Source organism: Ostrinia furnacalis, unplaced genomic scaffold (genome assembly GCF_004193835.3).
Source record: "Ostrinia furnacalis isolate ACB-3 unplaced genomic scaffold, ASM419383v2 OfSCF7055, whole genome shotgun sequence".
Taxonomy (NCBI): Eukaryota; Metazoa; Arthropoda; class Insecta; order Lepidoptera; family Crambidae; genus Ostrinia; species Ostrinia furnacalis.
The window spans coordinates 208,252-226,423 of record NW_021137294.1 but is presented as its reverse complement, the minus strand read 5'-3'; the positions used below and the strand labels follow the sequence as shown (position 1 = coordinate 226,423).

Sequence of the window (18,172 nt, the reverse complement as noted above, 5' to 3'; positions counted from 1 at the left end):
AGAGGGTTGCCCACCGCGGTGTTGGACCAAAGTCCAGCCTACGGCGGGCTCACTCTAGTGGGCCCGATCGAGGGGACTACGGACGCGGCCTGAGGGCGCCACGGTAGGCTCGGACCTCGGCTCAGGCCGTGTCCGGGGGACGGATAGGGGAGAACCGGCCCGGTACATGTCTGTACCGTCCGAAATGGAAAGCAGGGCCTCGTACTCGCCGGCGAGTACGGTGTAACGAGCTACTGTGTTGTGGAGTAGTTGGCGTGCTTAAGGCAGTGATGTCTGTGTTCAGAAATTCGGTAATAGGATCGTCCGGGTCGTCTAGGACATGCCTAGGTCGTCGGTATTGGGCAGCGACATCTTTCTGGGGTGTATACGTGGCGGCGCTAACGATAAGAGGGTTCTTGTGGTTGATCGCTTTATCAAAGTAGCGGCGAGAGGCTTCTTTCATAAAGTGATCAATCGATGGGATCTCGAAATCTCTATGGAGATTCGTATTACGCACGAACCACGGGGCGTCCGCGGCTCGGCGTAAGAATTTATTTTGGAGGGTCTGGAATTTCTTAAGGTCTGTGCAGGAAGTGTGAGCAAACACCGGACTGGCGTAAGTCAACACTGGACGGATGCAGGTTTTGTAAATTGTCAACTTATTTCTAAGTGACAATTTACTTTTCCTTCCAACTAGGTGGTAGAGTCGGTGGATGTAGTGGTAGCACGGCTCAAGACGCGTCTGAGGTGCGGAGCGAACGTTAATCTCTGGTCGAGGGTGACACCTAAGTATTTGGCCTCACTTTTCCAAGGAATAGTTTGGTCAAATAAGGTGAGATGGGTGGGTGTTACATAGCGAGCGGTTAAAATAATCAATGGAACTGCGTCTCGTTTTTACTGTGACCCTGAATACACCATGAAGCAATGACGTGGCAAATATCTATGGTAAGATTGCGACAGTCACTTGTCTGAATGACCATTTGTTGACCAAACGCTAATTTCAACATATTTTCGACTTGGAAAAGCCCTTGGGTGCCCTTTGTTCAAAAAGATAGTAGAAATGGTCGTTTGTGTGCAAAAAAGCATACAGACGAATTTGATGACGTCGGTTGAAACCAACCGATGGCGGAGCAAAATGGTTTCCACGCAATATCAATGGCGTCTTGCATCATTAATGGAAACAGTATTCAGTTTATTGTAATACATAGGTATAACAAAAGAATACAATGATAATGACTATAAGTTACATTGTCCATTTTTGTTTTGGCTTTTGGTGGAATTTTCTGGGTCCTTATTAGAGAATACAATCCCGGGATCCCGATTCCCGGGATCCCGGGATCCCGACCCTTTTCCGATCCCGAAAATCCCGGAACTGTACTTGGCTAATCCCGGTATTTTCGGGATTGATATAAACAAGTCCATTTTGCATTCTACGATCCGTTGCGCCTTGACTATGACCTTGCCTAGATTCTACCTTAGCATAAAATTATACAGGTTGGAAACGATAAGTGACCTCGCTCGATTATTTCTAAACTATACAAGATATCGAAAAACTGGTTACTGATCCTAAAAGTGCTTCATGAGCTTTTTCAAACGATATCAGTAATAGGTTACAGAATTATCTGGATCTATCCGAAAATTCAATACTAAATGTATGCCAGCCACACAATATTAGAAGTGTTAATTTTTTTAATAAATAATAAACACTTAAAATTTTAATGATCTCGTAAATTGCATTATTATTTAAAATTATTCAAAGAAAAGTTGATTTTAGGCTTTATTTGCTATAATATTATGAAGCCTTGAGTGCCATGACTGTGACAGTACTAAAAGTATGGAAGCTGGAAACTTGAATTTTCGGATAGATCCAGTTTATTATGTAACTTGTTATTGGTACCGTTGGATAGAGCTCGTGAAGGACTTTCAGGATCAGTAACCACCAGTTTTTGGATATCTTGTATAGTTTAGAAATAATCGAGTGAGATCACTTATCGTTTCCACCCTGTATAACGATAAAAAACAAATCTAAGGTACGATACGGATACGGACTATACAGGTTCGGCCCTAATAATATCTTTTTCGTAGACCGGGACCTTAGACAGGATCACAACGTGAGCTAATGCCACAAACCTCCCAACCCCAATTGACACTAAAGGAAAAGTTGCAGCTTAAAATTGATAAGAGTATGAAATGCCCAGATCCTGAAGTACAACTACAAAGTGAATCGGGCTTGACAAATAGTATCAGACGTGAAATGAGCCTGTTTGAAAATGGCGGAGTTCGTGGGTGGATATCACTTAGAATTAGCATTTAAGTATTTATTCTATAACCCGAGCGAGTGTTATCAGGCTGCTTTTGTAGGAAATAAATTACGAAGCAGGCTATATTGGATGCTTTGATATTTCTAAGATTCTATTTCCGAAATTCTAAATAGTGCTTTTGATTTGTATATTTTTTTTATTTTATTTTAGTATTATTGCAACTAACAATATTTAAAACATCTTTTGAGAAATTATACCACATAAGGCTGATCCCGGGATAGTCCCGGGATCCCGGGATTACCCATCAAAAATCCCGTAATCCCGGGATTGAAAAACATGCTCGGGATTGTATTCTCTAGTCCTTATTGACTTTTGTTATGTATTTCAAGACTGTGATAATGTGATGCAATGTTGTATGTAAACGCGGTAATTATTAAAGCCCACGAGTTGGATTCATATTGGGTTTTACGACTTTTCGATTTCAATATTTTCGGATTTGTGCACAATAGATGCATAAAAAAAATCCATTATTTATAATCGTGTTAAAAACACGTTATCCTGAAATAATGAGCGAGATTATGAACATAAATAATATAACTGATTAAACCAATAACTATTAGATTTAGTTATCAGGTACCATTGATGACTCTATAATATAAACAGTATCCTACTTGTTTGTTGCGTACTTTAAAACAAAAAAATAACATCTCTCATTTACGCCAAGAGATGTCGCTACGTGAAAATTAGCTCGCGCTATTATGATTCATATAAATCGGAGAAAGTACATCCCGTTATTTCGATTAGTCTAACGCACCGCAAATGATTAGCTAAGTAAATAAGGTAGAAGAGGTTATTTTTAAGCTAACTAATTAAAAGAATATTGGTTTTATTGGAGTTTCCTCAATGCTTTTAGGGCCGATATTTCAATCGTCAGTAAACTACTGTATCTGAAGAATGAAATTGCCAACAATTTCAGTACAGAAACTGTCAAGAGTCAAACATTCTGCAGTAAAATAATAGTAATAGTGTCACACAGTACTTGATACCACTCGTATATTGGCTTGGGAAGAGCAGTGTTCTAGAAGGCTATAATACATATTAATGTTATTCAAATGTAGCAGTGATGGAATTCTAAAGGATATCCGTTAATGGCGTAGTTTAGCTGATATAAAAAACAAATTACAATACACAATGCTCCAAGGAACAACTATGTATTCTTGACTTTTATTTCAGAGCCAGTTTTTATTCCAGTTATTTCCATACAAATTCAGATACAGTATTATTCATATCAATCTCTTATACTGGTCAATGCCTGTCCTGTGATGAAAATAATAAAAGATATCCTTGAAAGTAAGTAAAGTCAAACATGCATGACAATTAATCTGTTTTATTTTTACAATAGACAAGCACAAAGAATTAAATAATGCATAAACCAAACCAAACTGCTGAGAATGGTACCATAAAATGCATTTAAAATTTATGTTATGCCATCCAAACTTCAAAATACATGGTAATCAACCTGGTGAAAATAATAAAAGGACAATTTTCTAGCAATAGGCCATAGGACAGCCTGATGAATAAATAAATAGAACCTGTAACTTTATATTGTCTGTTATCTATCTTCTTGTCATTACAAATATTGATATTGTCTTGAAGCAAACATCTGATAAATTAATTCTAGCTGTGTATTTAAACTTCTGTGTTTATTTTAATTTTGCATCTCTATTCTGTAATTGAGTATAATAAATTGTGTTTCAGTGCTTCACCATTATTGGTAGCTAAAGAAAATAGTCTGGAGGCCAGCGAGTTGAAATAAAATGCTGCCTTTCACTTTTGCAGGCTTAAGACAAAATGACAACCAATGGATTTATGTAACTATGGATTTGGATAGTTTTAAATTAAGACTTTTGAATCATAAACCATATTTAATTTTATTATGTCCAGTGGAAAAAAAATTATTTATAGGTCTGTTGACAGCTGAATGAGATTATATTTAGGTAATTATCTACTAGGTACCTATCATAATAAATTATTTTATTTGTGAAGTTTTCAATGAATTGACTTGTTATTATCATTAATGTGATTTCATGATGAGTGATGGAGTATCATGTGTTTTTAGATACCAATAGGTATACGTAATAAATAAATAAAAAATAGGTATATGTGTCATAATTTCATTAATAATTTTGTACTCATCCAGCAGCATTTATTTTGTTTGAATAATGAAGTATAAAAAATAGTAGATTCACTTGATTCCCTATAAACTAAACCTGCACAAGAAATATTTACTGCAATGTTGAATGAGATACCAATAAGAAACTTATTGGAATTATCAAAACCTGATCAAAAATAAATGATAAATCATAAACTCACCCATCAGTTGTCACTGAGTTCAAGGACAGTGTGTCAGGAAACGTCATCTCGTGATCCTCGAGTGGGGGCTTCGCTTCGGGCTTGACGTCTCCCTCCCCTGGGGCGTCTTCTGGCAAACTTGGAGGCACATTCTCGTCCACCCCACCCACTTTGTTACTAACATTGTGCAGACCAGACAGGTCCACCTGCGAGTTCACTTCACCCTCACCCTGAAGAGCCTCAGACACCACCAAAATGAACAGAGCACAACTGCAATAAGAAAAACACATTAGCTAACAGAATCTAATCATAAAAATAATGTCCTATGACACACACTCACCTAGACAACACTGAAATAGTCAGCAACGACGTATAAATTAAGCACAGTCCACCCTTCATCGTAATATTAGTGAAATATCTACAGTACAGTACATTTTGTGCGTAAAATTAACACATATTCACAGCGGCCTTAAAATCATCGACAGACACGAATAACATACATTATTTAGCACGTTACTAAAACTACTAATTCATTGATACATTTGTTAATTAATGTAATGCTAAATCCAGCTGTTTTCCACGAGAAACGTTAAAAATGGGGGAACAACTTTTTATAATTTTTACTGCTGAATAATTTTGACACTGATGACAGTTTTATTTTTTGGGGTCTTTTGTAATCTGAAATAGGGCTCATTTCATCTTGAAGCTGATTGGTGATTTGAAACTGTTTTCATTGATCCCCCGAATTGCACCAATGAAAAGTAAACATTTAGTACAATAAAGTAGATGGATTGGCTAACCCTCTAATCCATATCTGTGGGCTAACCTCTTTGGTATGTATTCCGTTTCATGCAGTGAACGATATTTCAAATCAATGCATAATTATTTTTTAATACTTGTCACTTTGTACTGTTCCATTAAAATAACGGTTCAATAATGTAAAGTAGCGTTTAACATAATTAAAAGATTTGAATAAAATACAAAGTTATTTATTTACGTAAAACGATTGACTCATGCTCATACATAGTATTAAGTTAAGGTATGAATTATTGTATTACGAAACATAAATTGACGTAATACCCATTTTGGCGTTTTCCAGGACTACTGTCAACCATTGATAGTTCGCTCAGAGAGACACTTTCACAAAATTCTAAATTGTGCATTTACCGATAACACCTGGAAACGGGCCTCTCTCCCTGTGCGTTTCGGAGGGCTAGGCACACGTCAGATATCGCATATTTCCCTTCCAGCTTTTCTGTCCTCTGCGTATGGTACAGCCGAACTTTTTAATAAATTACTATCCCCTTCTTTAAGGGTAGTGGAGTTGGTTCACCTCGCAGAGGCCAGAAATGCTTGGACTAGGGCATGCCCAGGAGCCGATCCACCTACCTCTCTATGCCTCTGAAAATGCAGCGGAGTGTGCTTACCTAAGTACCAGCGGTCTTTCAGACAGAGTCCGGTTATTGGCTACATGCTCTTCCTTCATCCAATATCGGGACTCTGCTTAACAGGAGTACGTCTCTTGCCATTTCTCTTAGACTTGGCGTCAAGACAAACCATTCCCATCTCTGTCGTTGCGGTACTCGCGTTCGTGAGTTAGGAGCTTAGGAGAACACAATGGCTTCTCATGCCAAATGAGCGCTGGTCAAGTCTCCCGACACGCCGATAAGTAATTTTTAAGTAACTATTAGTTTTTTGTAAATATATTATACAATTGTTTATTATAAATTAATTTTCTTAATATGTAACATTATTTTCCCATAGTTATTTAATTTTTAGCTTTAAGAGTTGCATCTGAAACTAATTAGATTTTTTAAGTTATTTATTTGTTTATGGGATAAATAACTATGACTATTATTTTCCCATTCGTTAATTTTGACTATTTTTTTTAAATAAAGTTAATAAAGTAAACCACAGCGTATTATTTATTAACATGTCAAGTTTAAAAAGGAACAAATTAAGTAACTATTCCAAGACACTGTTATTTTTAAGACCTGTTCCCGGAATTAGCTCTCATAGTAACTCACATCTCTACAACGCAACGTTTACCGGCAACTGTCATTAATGTCATCGACGTCAACAGCAAGCTATCGTTTGGATTTCTGATTTGCCGGATAGTAAATTAGAATTTACAAAAATGGAAGCATTATTTGCATTACCATTCACTGTTCTTGAAATACCAAATATAAAGATCAAAAAACCATCATGGCTTCAAGCACCTTCAGCCATGACGACTTTCTCACTGGTACTTTTATCGTACTTTTTGGTAACCGGAGGTTAGTGGCGTCAACTTATCTGTTTCCTATAAGAATCTAGTTGAACTCTATTGAAATAAGATATTTAATAATAAATTTAGATAAGTATGGTATCAGTAATTTACCGAAATCTCTGTTGCAGGTATAATTTACGACGTGATCGTAGAACCTCCTAGTGTTGGCTCAACTACCGACGAGCATGGTCACAGCAGGCCCGTAGCTTTCATGCCAAACAGAGTGAATGGACAGTACATCATGGAAGGACTTGCATCCAGCTTTCTGTTCTCTCTAGGAGGCCTTGGATTCATCATTCTAGACCGCACTCACAATCCATCCACCCCCAAACTAAACCGAATCCTCCTCATCTCCGTAGCATTCCTGTGTATCCTTGTCTCTTTCTTCACAACCTGGATCTTCATGCGTATGAAACTGCCAGGGTACTTGCAGAATTAATTCCATTAATTATAAGCATGTGTTTTTCACAAATTTTTATTTGAGACTTTTATAATAAGTTTGATAAATATATTTTATATTATAATAAGTTCATGTTTTATTGTTATCATTGATTAGCTCCCTGTCAAGACTACAAATTAGAGTTAGTGTAGGTACAAGGATTTTTACTTTCTGTGTCTGTAATGATGCTGTTAGCATCATTACAATAAAATATGATTGATTTATACTCAAGAAATTTGAAAGTAAAAGATCCTCATTATCTAATTCAATCAAAGAATTTAAATAAATACTGTGCTGATTAGAAAATACTTGTGGGTATCTCAAAATAAAAGTATTGCAGAGAAAATACAAAAGTATACAATGCTCTTACATAATATTTATTCAAACAAATATTTGGCAGTAAATATTACAATACAAATTGATCCTAAAAACTTGTGACATTATANCGAGTGTATTTTTTCACTAAAGTTAAATATAATTTAGGAGATTAATATTACATAAAGATTACTTAATAAATTATGATAATTAATATAATTGTAAATAAAATAATAAGGAAGACATCATCAGGTAAATAAATGCATTCACAGTAAATGTAATGTCTGCCCCATCTAGGGGACATAGGACCTTAAGTGAAGTCACATATTATTATTACAATATTTCATAAAAATTGAGATTTTTACTAAGAGATTACATTGAGCCTCAATAAATGGCAATGAGTAAGATAACAGAAGATCTAATTAACTATGGTTTAACCAGAGGTTTCCATAAAAAGGTGAGCAATGTTGGATGGACTACACCTTAGTAAAAATGTTTATTTACTTATTTTTGAGTATTTCTTCAAGACTATTTCACAACCTTATCCTGAATGAGCTGAAATGAGAATAAAAGTTTTATTATAAATACAAACGAAGATATACTTACTGATAAATGATTTTACTAAAAAAACAAAATTAAATACTGTCATTAGACCATGTTAGCAATTACCTCAATTACAAATTAGGCCTTTTAAGAATAACAATAATAATTATCCCTATTAGGCAATTAATGTCTGATTCTTCTTTTTTTTCTTTGAATAGTTTAGTGACCAAGTACTTATAAAATCAAAAACAATAACAGGAAAACCTTTTCACTTACTGACAAAAATCTGAACTCTTGTCAATGATATGCTCAAACTCAGCGAATGAGAGTGCTCCATCGTCATCCAAATCAGCCTCTTCCAGAACGTTCTGCACCAACTGCTGAATTTCCGAGTCACTGAGCTTTAAGTCCGGACCACACAAACGCTCAATAACTTCACGGAGGTCCGACACTCCTATCATGTCATCTCCATCAAAGTCTGAAAAGTTTAAATTGTGTGCCATTAGGGTATCAAAATAGAAAGAGTAGAGACTTGGTATTCAGAATCAGGAAGTAATAATACTGGTACTGGATCTAATAACCAGCTCCAACAGTATGTATTTTGTGCCTTACTGAGTTTTAGTATTCTTTAGTTAAACTCACTATTTATCATGCTAGAAACCTGTTATAGTGATAGGGATTGGAGTAATCAGAAAATATGGATAAGAAGATATTTGAAAAGTCTATCAGATACAAATTGTATCTGTATCTCTATAAAAATCCTATTTCTGTCAGTTATTCTATCTAGCAATATAAGAGGTTTTATTTCTCTTTTGTAGTAAGGCTTACCAAATATTCTAAATGCATGCTCAGCCTTCACCGCCTTTGGCGCCATTTCACTGAACACCGACATCATATCGAGAAAATCTTCAAAAGTACAGTCCCCATCATTACTAGAGCTGAAAACTTTGCAGATTCTATCTCTGAAGGGGTTCACCCGAAGCTCAGGATACTGGAGTATCTTAGCCATCGGTAGCTTAGCATTTTTATTGTGGCCGACTTTCTCTGGGGCTAACGCTTTGAATTTCTGGTGCGCACTAAAAAAAATTTTGAATGAAACTCAGAGAAGACTCAAGTCACGAAAATGGCTATATTTTTGGTAAAATTTGAATACTTACTACAGAACCTCCTTCTTCGTAAAGTATGTTAGATCCTGAAACAGAATTGGAGGTCAATGAATCACAGTTTTATTAGAAGTCTAAACAAAGGTGGTCCCTTCCTTACATACCTCGTAATCTTGTAGTTCTTCTTCGGTAAATTGACTTTTCCCTTGGCCCATTTTCAGCAAAATGGGAGGTAATCAAATTACTTCGCTGTTTGGTTTAATAGATCGTAATAAAAGTCAAGATTTCTTAATTTTTATGCATTAAATTCAACTATTCTTTACAAAAACAAACAGCCAGCCAGCCAGTTTGATTGATAATGACATTGACAGCTCAACCGCTGTCAGTTCAGTTCAAGTTCACGAAACATATTTTTTTTTGGCAAAGATAACGTTTTCTATATTTTTTAAACTGGAAACTAGATATAATTAAATAAATATTATCTTTTAATTTTTATTTTCCATAGTTGTGGTGGAGTTGTGATCATTTTCTGAAAACACACAAAAACAATACATTAAAATTCCATAAAAAACACCAACTTTACCATGACTATTTTGCTTACCTTTACTTTCACGTCTTGTAGAGGCAAATATAGAGCCTCTCTTGTAAGGTCCTCCTGGTAACAACTCACAGAGGACTGGGTGTTTTGACTTGCAAGCTACAGACCGCCATGTCCGCTGGCGAGTGATCAGGGCACAATCATACTGGGCAGCATATCGACGTGGGTGCCCTGGAGCCCACGCGCGGTAGGTCGTGCAGTCTAGGGCATCCCCTGAAAAATTCTTATCTTGTATTGGTAATCTTGATTCTAGGATATAGGTAGGTCTTGATCATGCTATTTAACTTCCTTTAAGCTCAATGATTTAAAATTTTAACGATGACCTAGGTACCATTCAAAGTTCGAAACATGCTCTCATTATTCCTCCTCATTCCCACCAAAGCAGCGTCCACTGAAGCGCCAGCCAGCAACTGAGCCAAGGAATCTGTTCGCTGCTCACTGGTGACGTCAGCCAGCACTGCGCTGATGTTCTTACACTCTTGCGCAGCTTGGCTGAAGTTGTGCCGGGCAGGTAAGAGGCAGAACATGCCGGTGGCTGGGACGCATGTCGCATTCACATTCGCTGTAATAATAATATGTACACAAATAAGTAGGTAGGATAGAATAACTACAAAATAGAAATGAACTGCGCCATAATTTAATCGTATCCGTCTTATAATTTAATAAGTTTATTCGTTCTGGACAAAGGCTTTCCCTAAGGATGTCCACACGACCTGTCCTGCCCTGCCCCGGGTACTTCCCGAGACCTTCACCAGATCGTCAATCCACTAGTTCTTAAGATCCTTCGTCTTACTTCCTTAGAATAAGTAGGCAATTGCCTACTCGTAGATTTAGTTTTATTCAGTGGAGGTTTAAAGTTTAAACTTAAAATAACTGACAAGAAAGAACAGACAACTTATTAATAACTTACGTATAGGTCTTGCATAGATACTATAGTAGTCATATCTCGTGTCATTCACCAGGGACAGCCCGCCATCCGCTTCAGCACACTTCAGGACTTCGCAAGTGTAATCCAGTGGTTCATCACCAGATTTCCAGGCATCTGGTGGGCTGAAGTTCAACGCTAAAGCCTTCTTCTCGATGCCAAGTCTCTGGCAGCTGGTCAAGGTGCTATAGTTTGCTTTCGCTGCTATGCCAAGTTTGGACCGGTGGCATTTCTCCATGAGGTGGTATTTGGGAGCGCGCGGTGGAGAGTCACTTGAACACCTCATGTTTGCAGTGTTGGGTGATGTGGCTATGGCAATGATGAGGAGTGATAACAAGTGGTTCATTGTAGAGTTTGACTTATTTCAGACAGTGTAGCTTTAATCCAGTGGTTTCCAGTTTCCAATCCACTTGATGTTAGGATACATTTTTGACTAGTGGCCGTTTTTTTTACTGAACTAAGTACCTCTGAGTGTGACTGAGAGGCTGAGTAAGTACCAGTTCTGTTTTATGGTATGTGATAGCGGAAATAGGAACTGACTGAACCTCCATGACAATATGATTGGAAGATAATTAGATGATTATTGTCCCGCATACGAATGAATGACTATTAACAAGGTTGTTGAATTGTTGAAAAGCCATGAGGTATCAATCATACCTACTCATTTTATAATCAATTACTTAATTACGAAATTTTGGTGTGCAGCTGTGAATGATTTATTAACCCCCTGATAAAATACGCGGAATAGTTCACTGGTAGAAATCGCCATAAACAAATGGTTGTTTCAAAAAAGTTTGCATTGTGTGGGACCGTTATAAAACCTTTAAACACTGTCTGAAAAACTAATCAAATGCCTCAGTTCGAAAAAGCGTCAAATCTAGACGTTCAAACAGTTGTCATTTATTTGGAGATGTCATTTTACTTCGCAAACTTTAGTGAGAATAAATATTAGATTTACATTCGTTACGTACTAGTGTTTAGTTTATTTTTAGACAAAATGGGTTGTTTTTACTCTAGAAGGATGGAGGAGGTGAGTCTTGAATGTTTTTGTAATGTGTGAATAGAAAGGAGCATACCTTCTGCTGTTCCTGTAATCCTGTCAAACTCCTTAAATGTCAAGGCAAGTGCACCTAGGGTCGCTATTCGGTACCTACAATCTATAATAATCTACGAATAGGTAGTCCAGAGTGAGGATCTGTAAATAAAAACGTAACTTCATTTCATAGATCTTTTATTTACAGAATGTTCTAAATCCTTAACGACTTTTTTCTGACTTTAAAGGGTAAAAGAGTAGACTTTAAGAAGTCAGTGATGATTTTGTCAATGAGTCAGAAAATTATTAAGATTAATTAAATTATTCTCTTCTTCATTCCAACCACCCCATATTGTACCTACTTTAAACAATCCCTATCCAATCCCTATGGCAGTTCTTAAACTCTATCCAAATTCCAGGAAGAAATGGTATACGACATGTCCCCCATTCGGCATTTGCCGGTTATCTTCGTAAATGGCGTGCCAGGTGCAGGGAACCACACGGTGGCGCAGACCATCTCCAATATCACCGGGTACACCATGATCAGGCCTGGCGAGCTGGTGGCTGCAGAGGCTCTGAAAGACACAGCTAGAGGCCGGCTGATTGCTGACAAACTGCAGGCCAGGGAAGATATCCCTGAGGTTTGACGAAGTCTTTGTTTTTTCGTAGGTTAAGGAATTTGTTTTTTATTTTATGAAGGCTCATTAAGGAAAGCTAATGTCCGTTTTCACCATCAATCCTTATGTGACCCCTATGGTAATAAATTACAGGAATTTTGTTTTCAAAGGGGTCACTTAAAAATTAGGTGTTGATGGTGAAAACGGGCATAAGTCTTATAGAAATAAGAAATAGAAATACGTAAAGGAAAGTTTGTTTGTCATTTTCGCCGCATAGCGCCGTATCCAGCGGTAAGAGCAAACTCACACCTCCGTGTTTTTGTGCTCTGTAAGTTCGGCACTTGTTTCTATAAAACGTGATTACAATAATTAACTTTCTGATCTTGGAGTAAATATTTAAAAACACTAATAAAGAAGACATTTTTTATGTATGGTCATAGGCGTATTGCAGCAGAAGCTCAGTCCTATAGCAACTGACATAGTTAATCATAGCTCATCCGTTATTCCAGCAACTGACAGTGGACCTAATAAAGGAGGCGATGCTGATGCACCAGGACGCCAGCGGCTTCATCCTGGTGGGCTTCCCGAAGAATCCGCGCATGTCCAACATGTTCAACCGGCAGGTCAAGTGGCCCGAGAAGATCGTGGCGCTTGAAGTTGACAACGAGGTATGTTTACATCTGCCTGCAGTTCCTATATTATTACACAACGCGCACCTAGGTCTAGTTCTGTCTGTCACTCTTAGAAGAGGGAAAATGTCTAGGTTTGAATATCAACTTGTAGAAAGGATCTATGGTTTGATCTGACCTAAGTGACTAAAAGGAACCCTTATGGCTGAGGCCAAACGAGTAGGTAATAATATTACTTACACTCGTTTGGCCTCAGCCATAAGGGTTCCATTTATGACTTTTATTAAACGTTTTTTGAGTCTACACAAAAGTTCTGTAATTAACTTTACAACGACGCAAAATGTGTTGGAATTTGAACATTTATCTACGGAAATTACGCTCGATTGGCATTAGCCTAATCAACGTTTTGAACAAGTAAATCTATGCATTAGGTACTTTAATAACGCCGCGCGTCGCGTGCAACTTACGCAGCTGATGCTCAAAAGAGTCATTATACTAATCTTCTCCGACTGTTTCATTCAGATGACATTTAAGATGGTTGTCCAATTCAGGTGGCCGCAACAAGACTTCAAAACAAACTGTCAGAGCTGGGCAGACCAGAGTCGGAGATCAATGCGGCGCGGCAGATCGTCCGGGAAGCGGCGCACAAAGTCAAAAACGTACACAAACGGTTCGGAGGGCACGTGGTTACGGTAAGTAACATATTCTGGAATTTTCTAGAAGATTAAAAAACATGAAAAGTATTTTAGCACTGACTTATAAGTCTTTATTATAGATCTAGAGGCTAACTCTAGTCAGAGCCTAAGGTGAGGGAGCGGCAGGGGAAGGTGTTTTTACGACATCAATTGTCCGCAAGACTTCAAAATGTGCTTTAGATTTAGTTACCTATGTTTGCTCTATTCCATCATAATATGTCAATGTCACCCCTCTAGTGCCGCTACTTAAAGATTTGTAGCTTCGTATTTGTTAGCTTCTATACTCCTCATGAGCACTTGGTTCCCACAAGCGAAGAGATAACTTTTTGCTTCAGCGTAGAGTAAAAAGCAGGCGTCTATTAAAACGCTCAATAATCCTTCCATTCTTTCAGGTTGACAGCACGGGGAATCCCAAAGCGTTAGCGTCTACCCTCAAAGAAATCCTCTCAGACACGATCGAGAAGAGTCAAAAGCGCAGCGAGTCCCCTGACCCACGGCCCCCCACGGCCATGTCGGCCCCCGCCGTGGCCCCCCTGGCGTGCCCCATGGCCAATCTCACGTGTCCTGTGACCCCCACTGATGCCCCTCCAGCCGATACAGTCGACGTAGAAAAGTGATTTCGTAGATGTTTTGAATTTTGGTATTACATGTTAATGTTTGTATATTTGGGCATTTCATTTAAACTTTCCTTAGGTAGGTTCGTTAGAGACAATGTAGATTGGATCTTTTATTTCCATCTCGCCCTATCGAGATCCTCCACCGAGAGGCGGTGGATGGCACTAACTAGGTGGCGTTTTACCAGCCTGGTGCCCAATGACATCAGTCATCATGCCGGGAGCTGATGGAAAGAGAATAAGGACAAAGTAAGATACTTCCGCAGGAAAACTAATAGGTAGTAACAGAATAAAAACATTTTAATTAAATAGTTAAAATTATCATTAATATGTACAGATTGTCTAAAGCAAAGCTCGCTCAGTTGGCGGCGGCCGCCTTTGCTACGATTGGGTCGAGGATCTTCTGCACCTCGTCGAAGATCTGGTCCACTGACGTCTCCGCGTTTATCTGGAAAAGGAACGTCGGAAGTCTTAAATAACCAAGGTCTATTGGCACGAAATATCACGACAGATATTTATTTATATTTCATGCACATAATCTCTGTACATTGGTGGACTTAATGCCGGGTGGCATTCTCTACCAGACTCCTCCTTCAGATACAATAGTCAATTCAGAGTCCTGGTTCAGAAAAATCCCAGTTAGACTAAATTCAAATTCTTAATTTTTTCGAGGTTTGGTATTATAAGCAGTGGTATTAGTGTTATGCACTCTGTTTCAACCAAAGAACAGCCACAGCTGGACAAACAGCTGGATGCGCACCACTGCTCGCATCCAGGTGCCTTTCGCGACCTTTTTGTGCCCAAAAATTTCTCAGAAAGAAGATGCTCGCGCACTCTCCTTAGTTTGTCCGGATACTGCGATAAGACCTGCTCGTTGTTATCCAGGAAAGTCTTGAGGCGTAGCTTAATGGTGTCCTCATTGTCGTCATCGCGGCTCGAGCGCCCAACCAAGAGGATAAATAACTGAACTTACTGTAGATTCTCACTTATCTCAGCTTCCCCATTAACCTTGCTCGTTGTTGCGAGGACTTTGACTAGTCAAAGTGATCCTTTGTTCCTTCAAAGGATCATGAATCACGATAGAACACGCGAAGAGTACGTTAGATCCTTACCCTTCTATGTTTGTCCGGGTACTGCGACAAGACCTGCTCGTTGTTGTCCAGGAAGGTCTTGAGGCGTAGCTTAATGGTGTCCTCATTGTCGTCATCGCGGCTCGAGCGCCCAATCAAAAGGATAATAACTGAACTTACTTTCTCACTTATCTCAGCTTCCCCATTAACCTAACTCTTTGTTGCGAGGACTTTGACTAGTCAATGTGATCCTTTGTTCCTTCAAAGGATCATGAATCACGATAGAACACGCGAAGAGTACGTTAGATCCTTACCCTTCTAAGTTTGTCCGGGTACTGCGACAAGACCTGCTCGTTGTTATCCAGGAAGGTCTTGAGGCGCAGCTTCATGGTGTCCTCGTTATTGTCAGCGCTGCCCGAGTTCCCGTTCAAGAGGATACATACTCAACTGAATTTACTTTAGTTAGATGATTGTTTATCTCAGCTACCCCAGTAACCTTTTTGTTGTTGCGAGGTCTTTCGACTAGTGGTAAAAGTGGTCTTTTACCACTAGTCGAAAGACCTCGCAACTAAAGAGGATCAAAGGATCATGAATTACGATAGATCATGCGAAGAGTACGTTAGATCCTTACCCTTCTAAGTTTGTCCGGGTACTGCGACAAGACCTGCTCGTTGTTGTCCAGGAAGGTCTTGAGGCGCAGCTTAATGGTGTCCTCATTGTCGTCGGCGCGGCCCGAGTTCGCCGCGCGGCCTAACAGGCGCTTAGTCAGCGTCTCTGAGGACGCCTCGAAGTAGATTATCACCTGGAACGAGCATTGTTACTTTAAGAAAAAAGCTAGACTTCTTGATAAAGCGAGATTAGGTAACTCCTCTAGAGTAGGTATCTTTTTCAGGCGTTTTTGATAGCTGCGTGTATGTATTAAGCTCCCCACTAGCTATACCTCTCGTCATCGCCGTGTGGTTCCGGCAGATGTCCAGCCACCCTATAAAGCGAGACTAGACCCTACTCTATTGTATCGTTTTCTTTGGAGACGTTTTTGATAGCTAAATACACGCATTAGGCTTCCCGTTAGATGTGATTCCGGTAGAGTAAGTCCCCACCCCTATTCTTCACGTGGATGTCATCAGATCAGAGTCCACAGGCTCGTCTTACCAAGAGTGGCTAAAACCTCAATTTGCACCTGGATTACCAGGATCTTGTTCCTGCAGTTGATGCTTGTATCTTACCGTAACTGGCGCGATGGTCTTCTCGAAGGCGATGCCCTGCGACTTCTCGCGCGGGTAGCCGTCCACCAGGAAGCCCTTGGCCTGCTCCGCGTGCGCGATGATCGCTTCCTTCAGCAGCTCCAGCACCACGTCGTTGGGGACCAGCTCACCTGGAATCAAATACCAATGACATATAAAAAGTGTACTTTTTTGGGCGTTAGAGCGCCCAACACCCGAAGAGATAGCGCCTGACTGACTGCCATGTATGTATTTTCTCACTCAAAAAATGTACAAGTTCTAGTTTCTACTCAATTCGCGCGAAGATTTCTTCGCCACTCTCTTCGTCTAGCGCGTACCTATATCCATCTAGCTTCGCGTTCGCGAAAGTATGAACCATAATAATTCTGTCATCTACGAGATAAGACTCAATGGGTGCAAGGAGTTTGCTTTGTGTGCATTATCTATCATCGTCCCTATTTAGTTACTTTTTCCCAGAAGCCTGATAGTATCGATGAACTACCTTGATGATGATGATGCTATACCTACCCCGCTCCATGACGGAGGTGAGGNAGTCCTGCGCTGCCCGCATTCAGGTTCTTCCCGCGACCTTTACCAGATCGTCGGTCCACCTAGTAGGAGACCTACCCACGCTACGTCTTCCAGCCCGTGGTCGCCACTCAAGAAATTTTCTGCCCCAATGGCCATCGTCTCTACGAGCTATGTGTCCCGCCGCCCACTCCCACTTGATTTTAGCAATTCTGCGTGCTATGTCGGTCACTTTGGTTCTCCTGCGGATCTCCTCATTTCTGATTCGATCACGCAGGGAAACCCCGAGCATAGCCCGCTCCATCGCCCTTTGGGTGACCTTGAGCCTTCTTATGAGGCCCATAGTAAGCGACCACGTTTCAGATCCTTAAACTTTCCTATTTATTTCACGACTAGCTTATTATATCTGCGGTTTCACCCGCGTGAAATTCAGTGTCACAGATCGGCATAAATTATAGCCTATATGGTAATCTGGGTTACAAACAATAATATTGTACAGTTTCAACAAAATCCGTTGAGTACTTTTTGCGTGAAAGAGTAACAAACCTGAGACACAGGAATCTTCCTAGTTCAGGTATCAACTCACCAACGTCCAACATTCTTACTTTTTATTTTTCCTGATTGTTTGTTATTATCAATATGTGTTATAATATTATCTGTTATGTTGGTGAGAAATAAACATGACTTTACTTTACTTTAAACATCCAGACATCCAAACTTTCGCATCCGTGACTTCGTACGCGTGGACCTCGTTTTACTCCATTAGGGGTGGAGTTTCGTATAATCCGCTTTTAGCATCTATAGCTCATAAATAAATTTAAAAATGGCTTAATAGTGCACAAAATTGGCAATAGGTGGCATAATAATGGTTACTTTTGGGTTTGAAATGTGATTGAACGATGACAACTAACAACAGTTGTCAGTTGGGTAAAATTTTATTTTATTTGGAAAAAGACAAAAAGTGCTAAATGGGTTAACG

The 18,172-nt window shown here is 39.2% G+C and overlaps 5 protein-coding genes across 7 annotated transcripts in view; 2 read left to right on the top strand and 3 right to left on the bottom strand.

Moving 5' to 3' along the window:
• Positions 1-5,250, bottom strand: part of LOC114363272 (SUN domain-containing ossification factor) — an 84,068-nt gene extending 78,818 nt beyond the window's left edge. The window contains 2 exon segments of the mRNA XM_028318952.1: positions 4,614-4,862; positions 4,933-5,250. Coding sequence (XP_028174753.1) covers positions 4,614-4,862; positions 4,933-4,991 — 308 coding nt within the window. The 5' untranslated portion in view covers positions 4,992-5,250.
• Positions 5,251-6,645: 1,395 nt separating this feature from the next.
• LOC114363276 (oligosaccharyltransferase complex subunit ostc-A) lies at positions 6,646-7,306 on the top strand. Its single transcript, XM_028318958.1, has 2 exons — positions 6,646-6,868; positions 6,990-7,306. Exons 1-2 carry the CDS (start codon positions 6,730-6,732, stop codon positions 7,298-7,300), a joined length of 450 nt encoding a protein of 149 aa, XP_028174759.1. The 5' UTR covers positions 6,646-6,729; the 3' UTR covers positions 7,301-7,306.
• Positions 7,307-8,119: 813 nt separating this feature from the next.
• LOC114363274 (calcium and integrin-binding protein 1) lies at positions 8,120-11,140 on the bottom strand. 2 transcript variants are annotated; one of them, XR_003656766.1, is made up of 7 exons: positions 10,770-11,140; positions 10,191-10,421; positions 9,863-10,072; positions 9,426-9,790; positions 8,987-9,350; positions 8,435-8,636; positions 8,120-8,170 (listed from the first exon to the last, which is right to left on the bottom strand). XR_003656766.1 is itself a non-coding variant. In XM_028318956.1 (5 exons), the coding sequence occupies exons 1-5, from the start codon at positions 9,474-9,476 to the stop codon at positions 8,149-8,151; spliced, it is 558 nt and encodes a 185-aa protein (XP_028174757.1). In that variant the 5' UTR covers positions 9,477-9,602; the 3' UTR covers positions 8,120-8,148. The 2 variants fall into 2 exon arrangements, 1 of the variants encoding a protein (XP_028174757.1); XM_028318956.1 differs by lacking the exons at positions 9,863-10,072; positions 10,191-10,421; positions 10,770-11,140 and having other exon boundaries at positions 8,987-9,234; positions 9,316-9,350; positions 9,426-9,602.
• Positions 11,141-11,609: 469 nt separating this feature from the next.
• LOC114363267 (adenylate kinase isoenzyme 1-like) lies at positions 11,610-14,422 on the top strand. The gene is made up of 5 exons (XM_028318944.1): positions 11,610-11,814; positions 12,237-12,458; positions 12,944-13,102; positions 13,615-13,755; positions 14,151-14,422. Exons 1-5 carry the CDS (start codon positions 11,782-11,784, stop codon positions 14,373-14,375), a joined length of 780 nt encoding a protein of 259 aa, XP_028174745.1. The 5' UTR covers positions 11,610-11,781; the 3' UTR covers positions 14,376-14,422.
• A 254-nt stretch (positions 14,423-14,676) lies between these two features.
• Ak1 (Adenylate kinase 1) overlaps positions 14,677-18,172 on the bottom strand; it is a 30,152-nt gene continuing 26,656 nt past the window's right edge. For both annotated transcript variants that reach the window (XM_028318949.1, XM_028318946.1), the window contains exons 3-5: positions 16,669-16,817; positions 16,074-16,244; positions 14,677-14,820 (exon numbers count right to left, since the gene is read on the bottom strand). In XM_028318949.1, the coding sequence (XP_028174750.1) occupies positions 14,731-14,820; positions 16,074-16,244; positions 16,669-16,817 (410 nt within the window). In that variant the 3' untranslated portion in view covers positions 14,677-14,730. The remainder of the gene's footprint in view (positions 14,821-16,073; positions 16,245-16,668; positions 16,818-18,172) is intronic.

Bases quoted from the DNA above. Each gene is read 5' to 3' on its own strand.
- LOC114363276 (XM_028318958.1), top strand. From the start codon at position 6,730: ATGGAAGCATTATTTGCATTACCATTCACTGTTCTTGAAATACCAAAT. The intron at 6,869-6,989 runs GTTAGTGGCGTC...TCTCTGTTGCAG, and splicing joins GTACTTTTTGGTAACCGGAG to GTATAATTTACGACGTGATC.
- LOC114363274 (XM_028318956.1), bottom strand. From the start codon at position 9,476: ATGGGCCAAGGGAAAAGTCAATTTACCGAAGAAGAACTACAAGATTAC. The intron at 9,351-9,425 runs GTATGTAAGGAA...ATTCTGTTTCAG, and splicing joins AAGAACTACAAGATTACGAG to GATCTAACATACTTTACGAA. The intron at 8,637-8,986 runs GTAAGCCTTACT...TAAACTTTTCAG, and splicing joins GCATGCATTTAGAATATTTG to ACTTTGATGGAGATGACATG.
- LOC114363267 (XM_028318944.1), top strand. From the start codon at position 11,782: ATGGGTTGTTTTTACTCTAGAAGGATGGAGGAG. The intron at 11,815-12,236 runs GTGAGTCTTGAA...TCCAAATTCCAG, and splicing joins ACTCTAGAAGGATGGAGGAG to GAAGAAATGGTATACGACAT. The intron at 13,103-13,614 runs GTATGTTTACAT...TGTCCAATTCAG, and splicing joins CGCTTGAAGTTGACAACGAG to GTGGCCGCAACAAGACTTCA.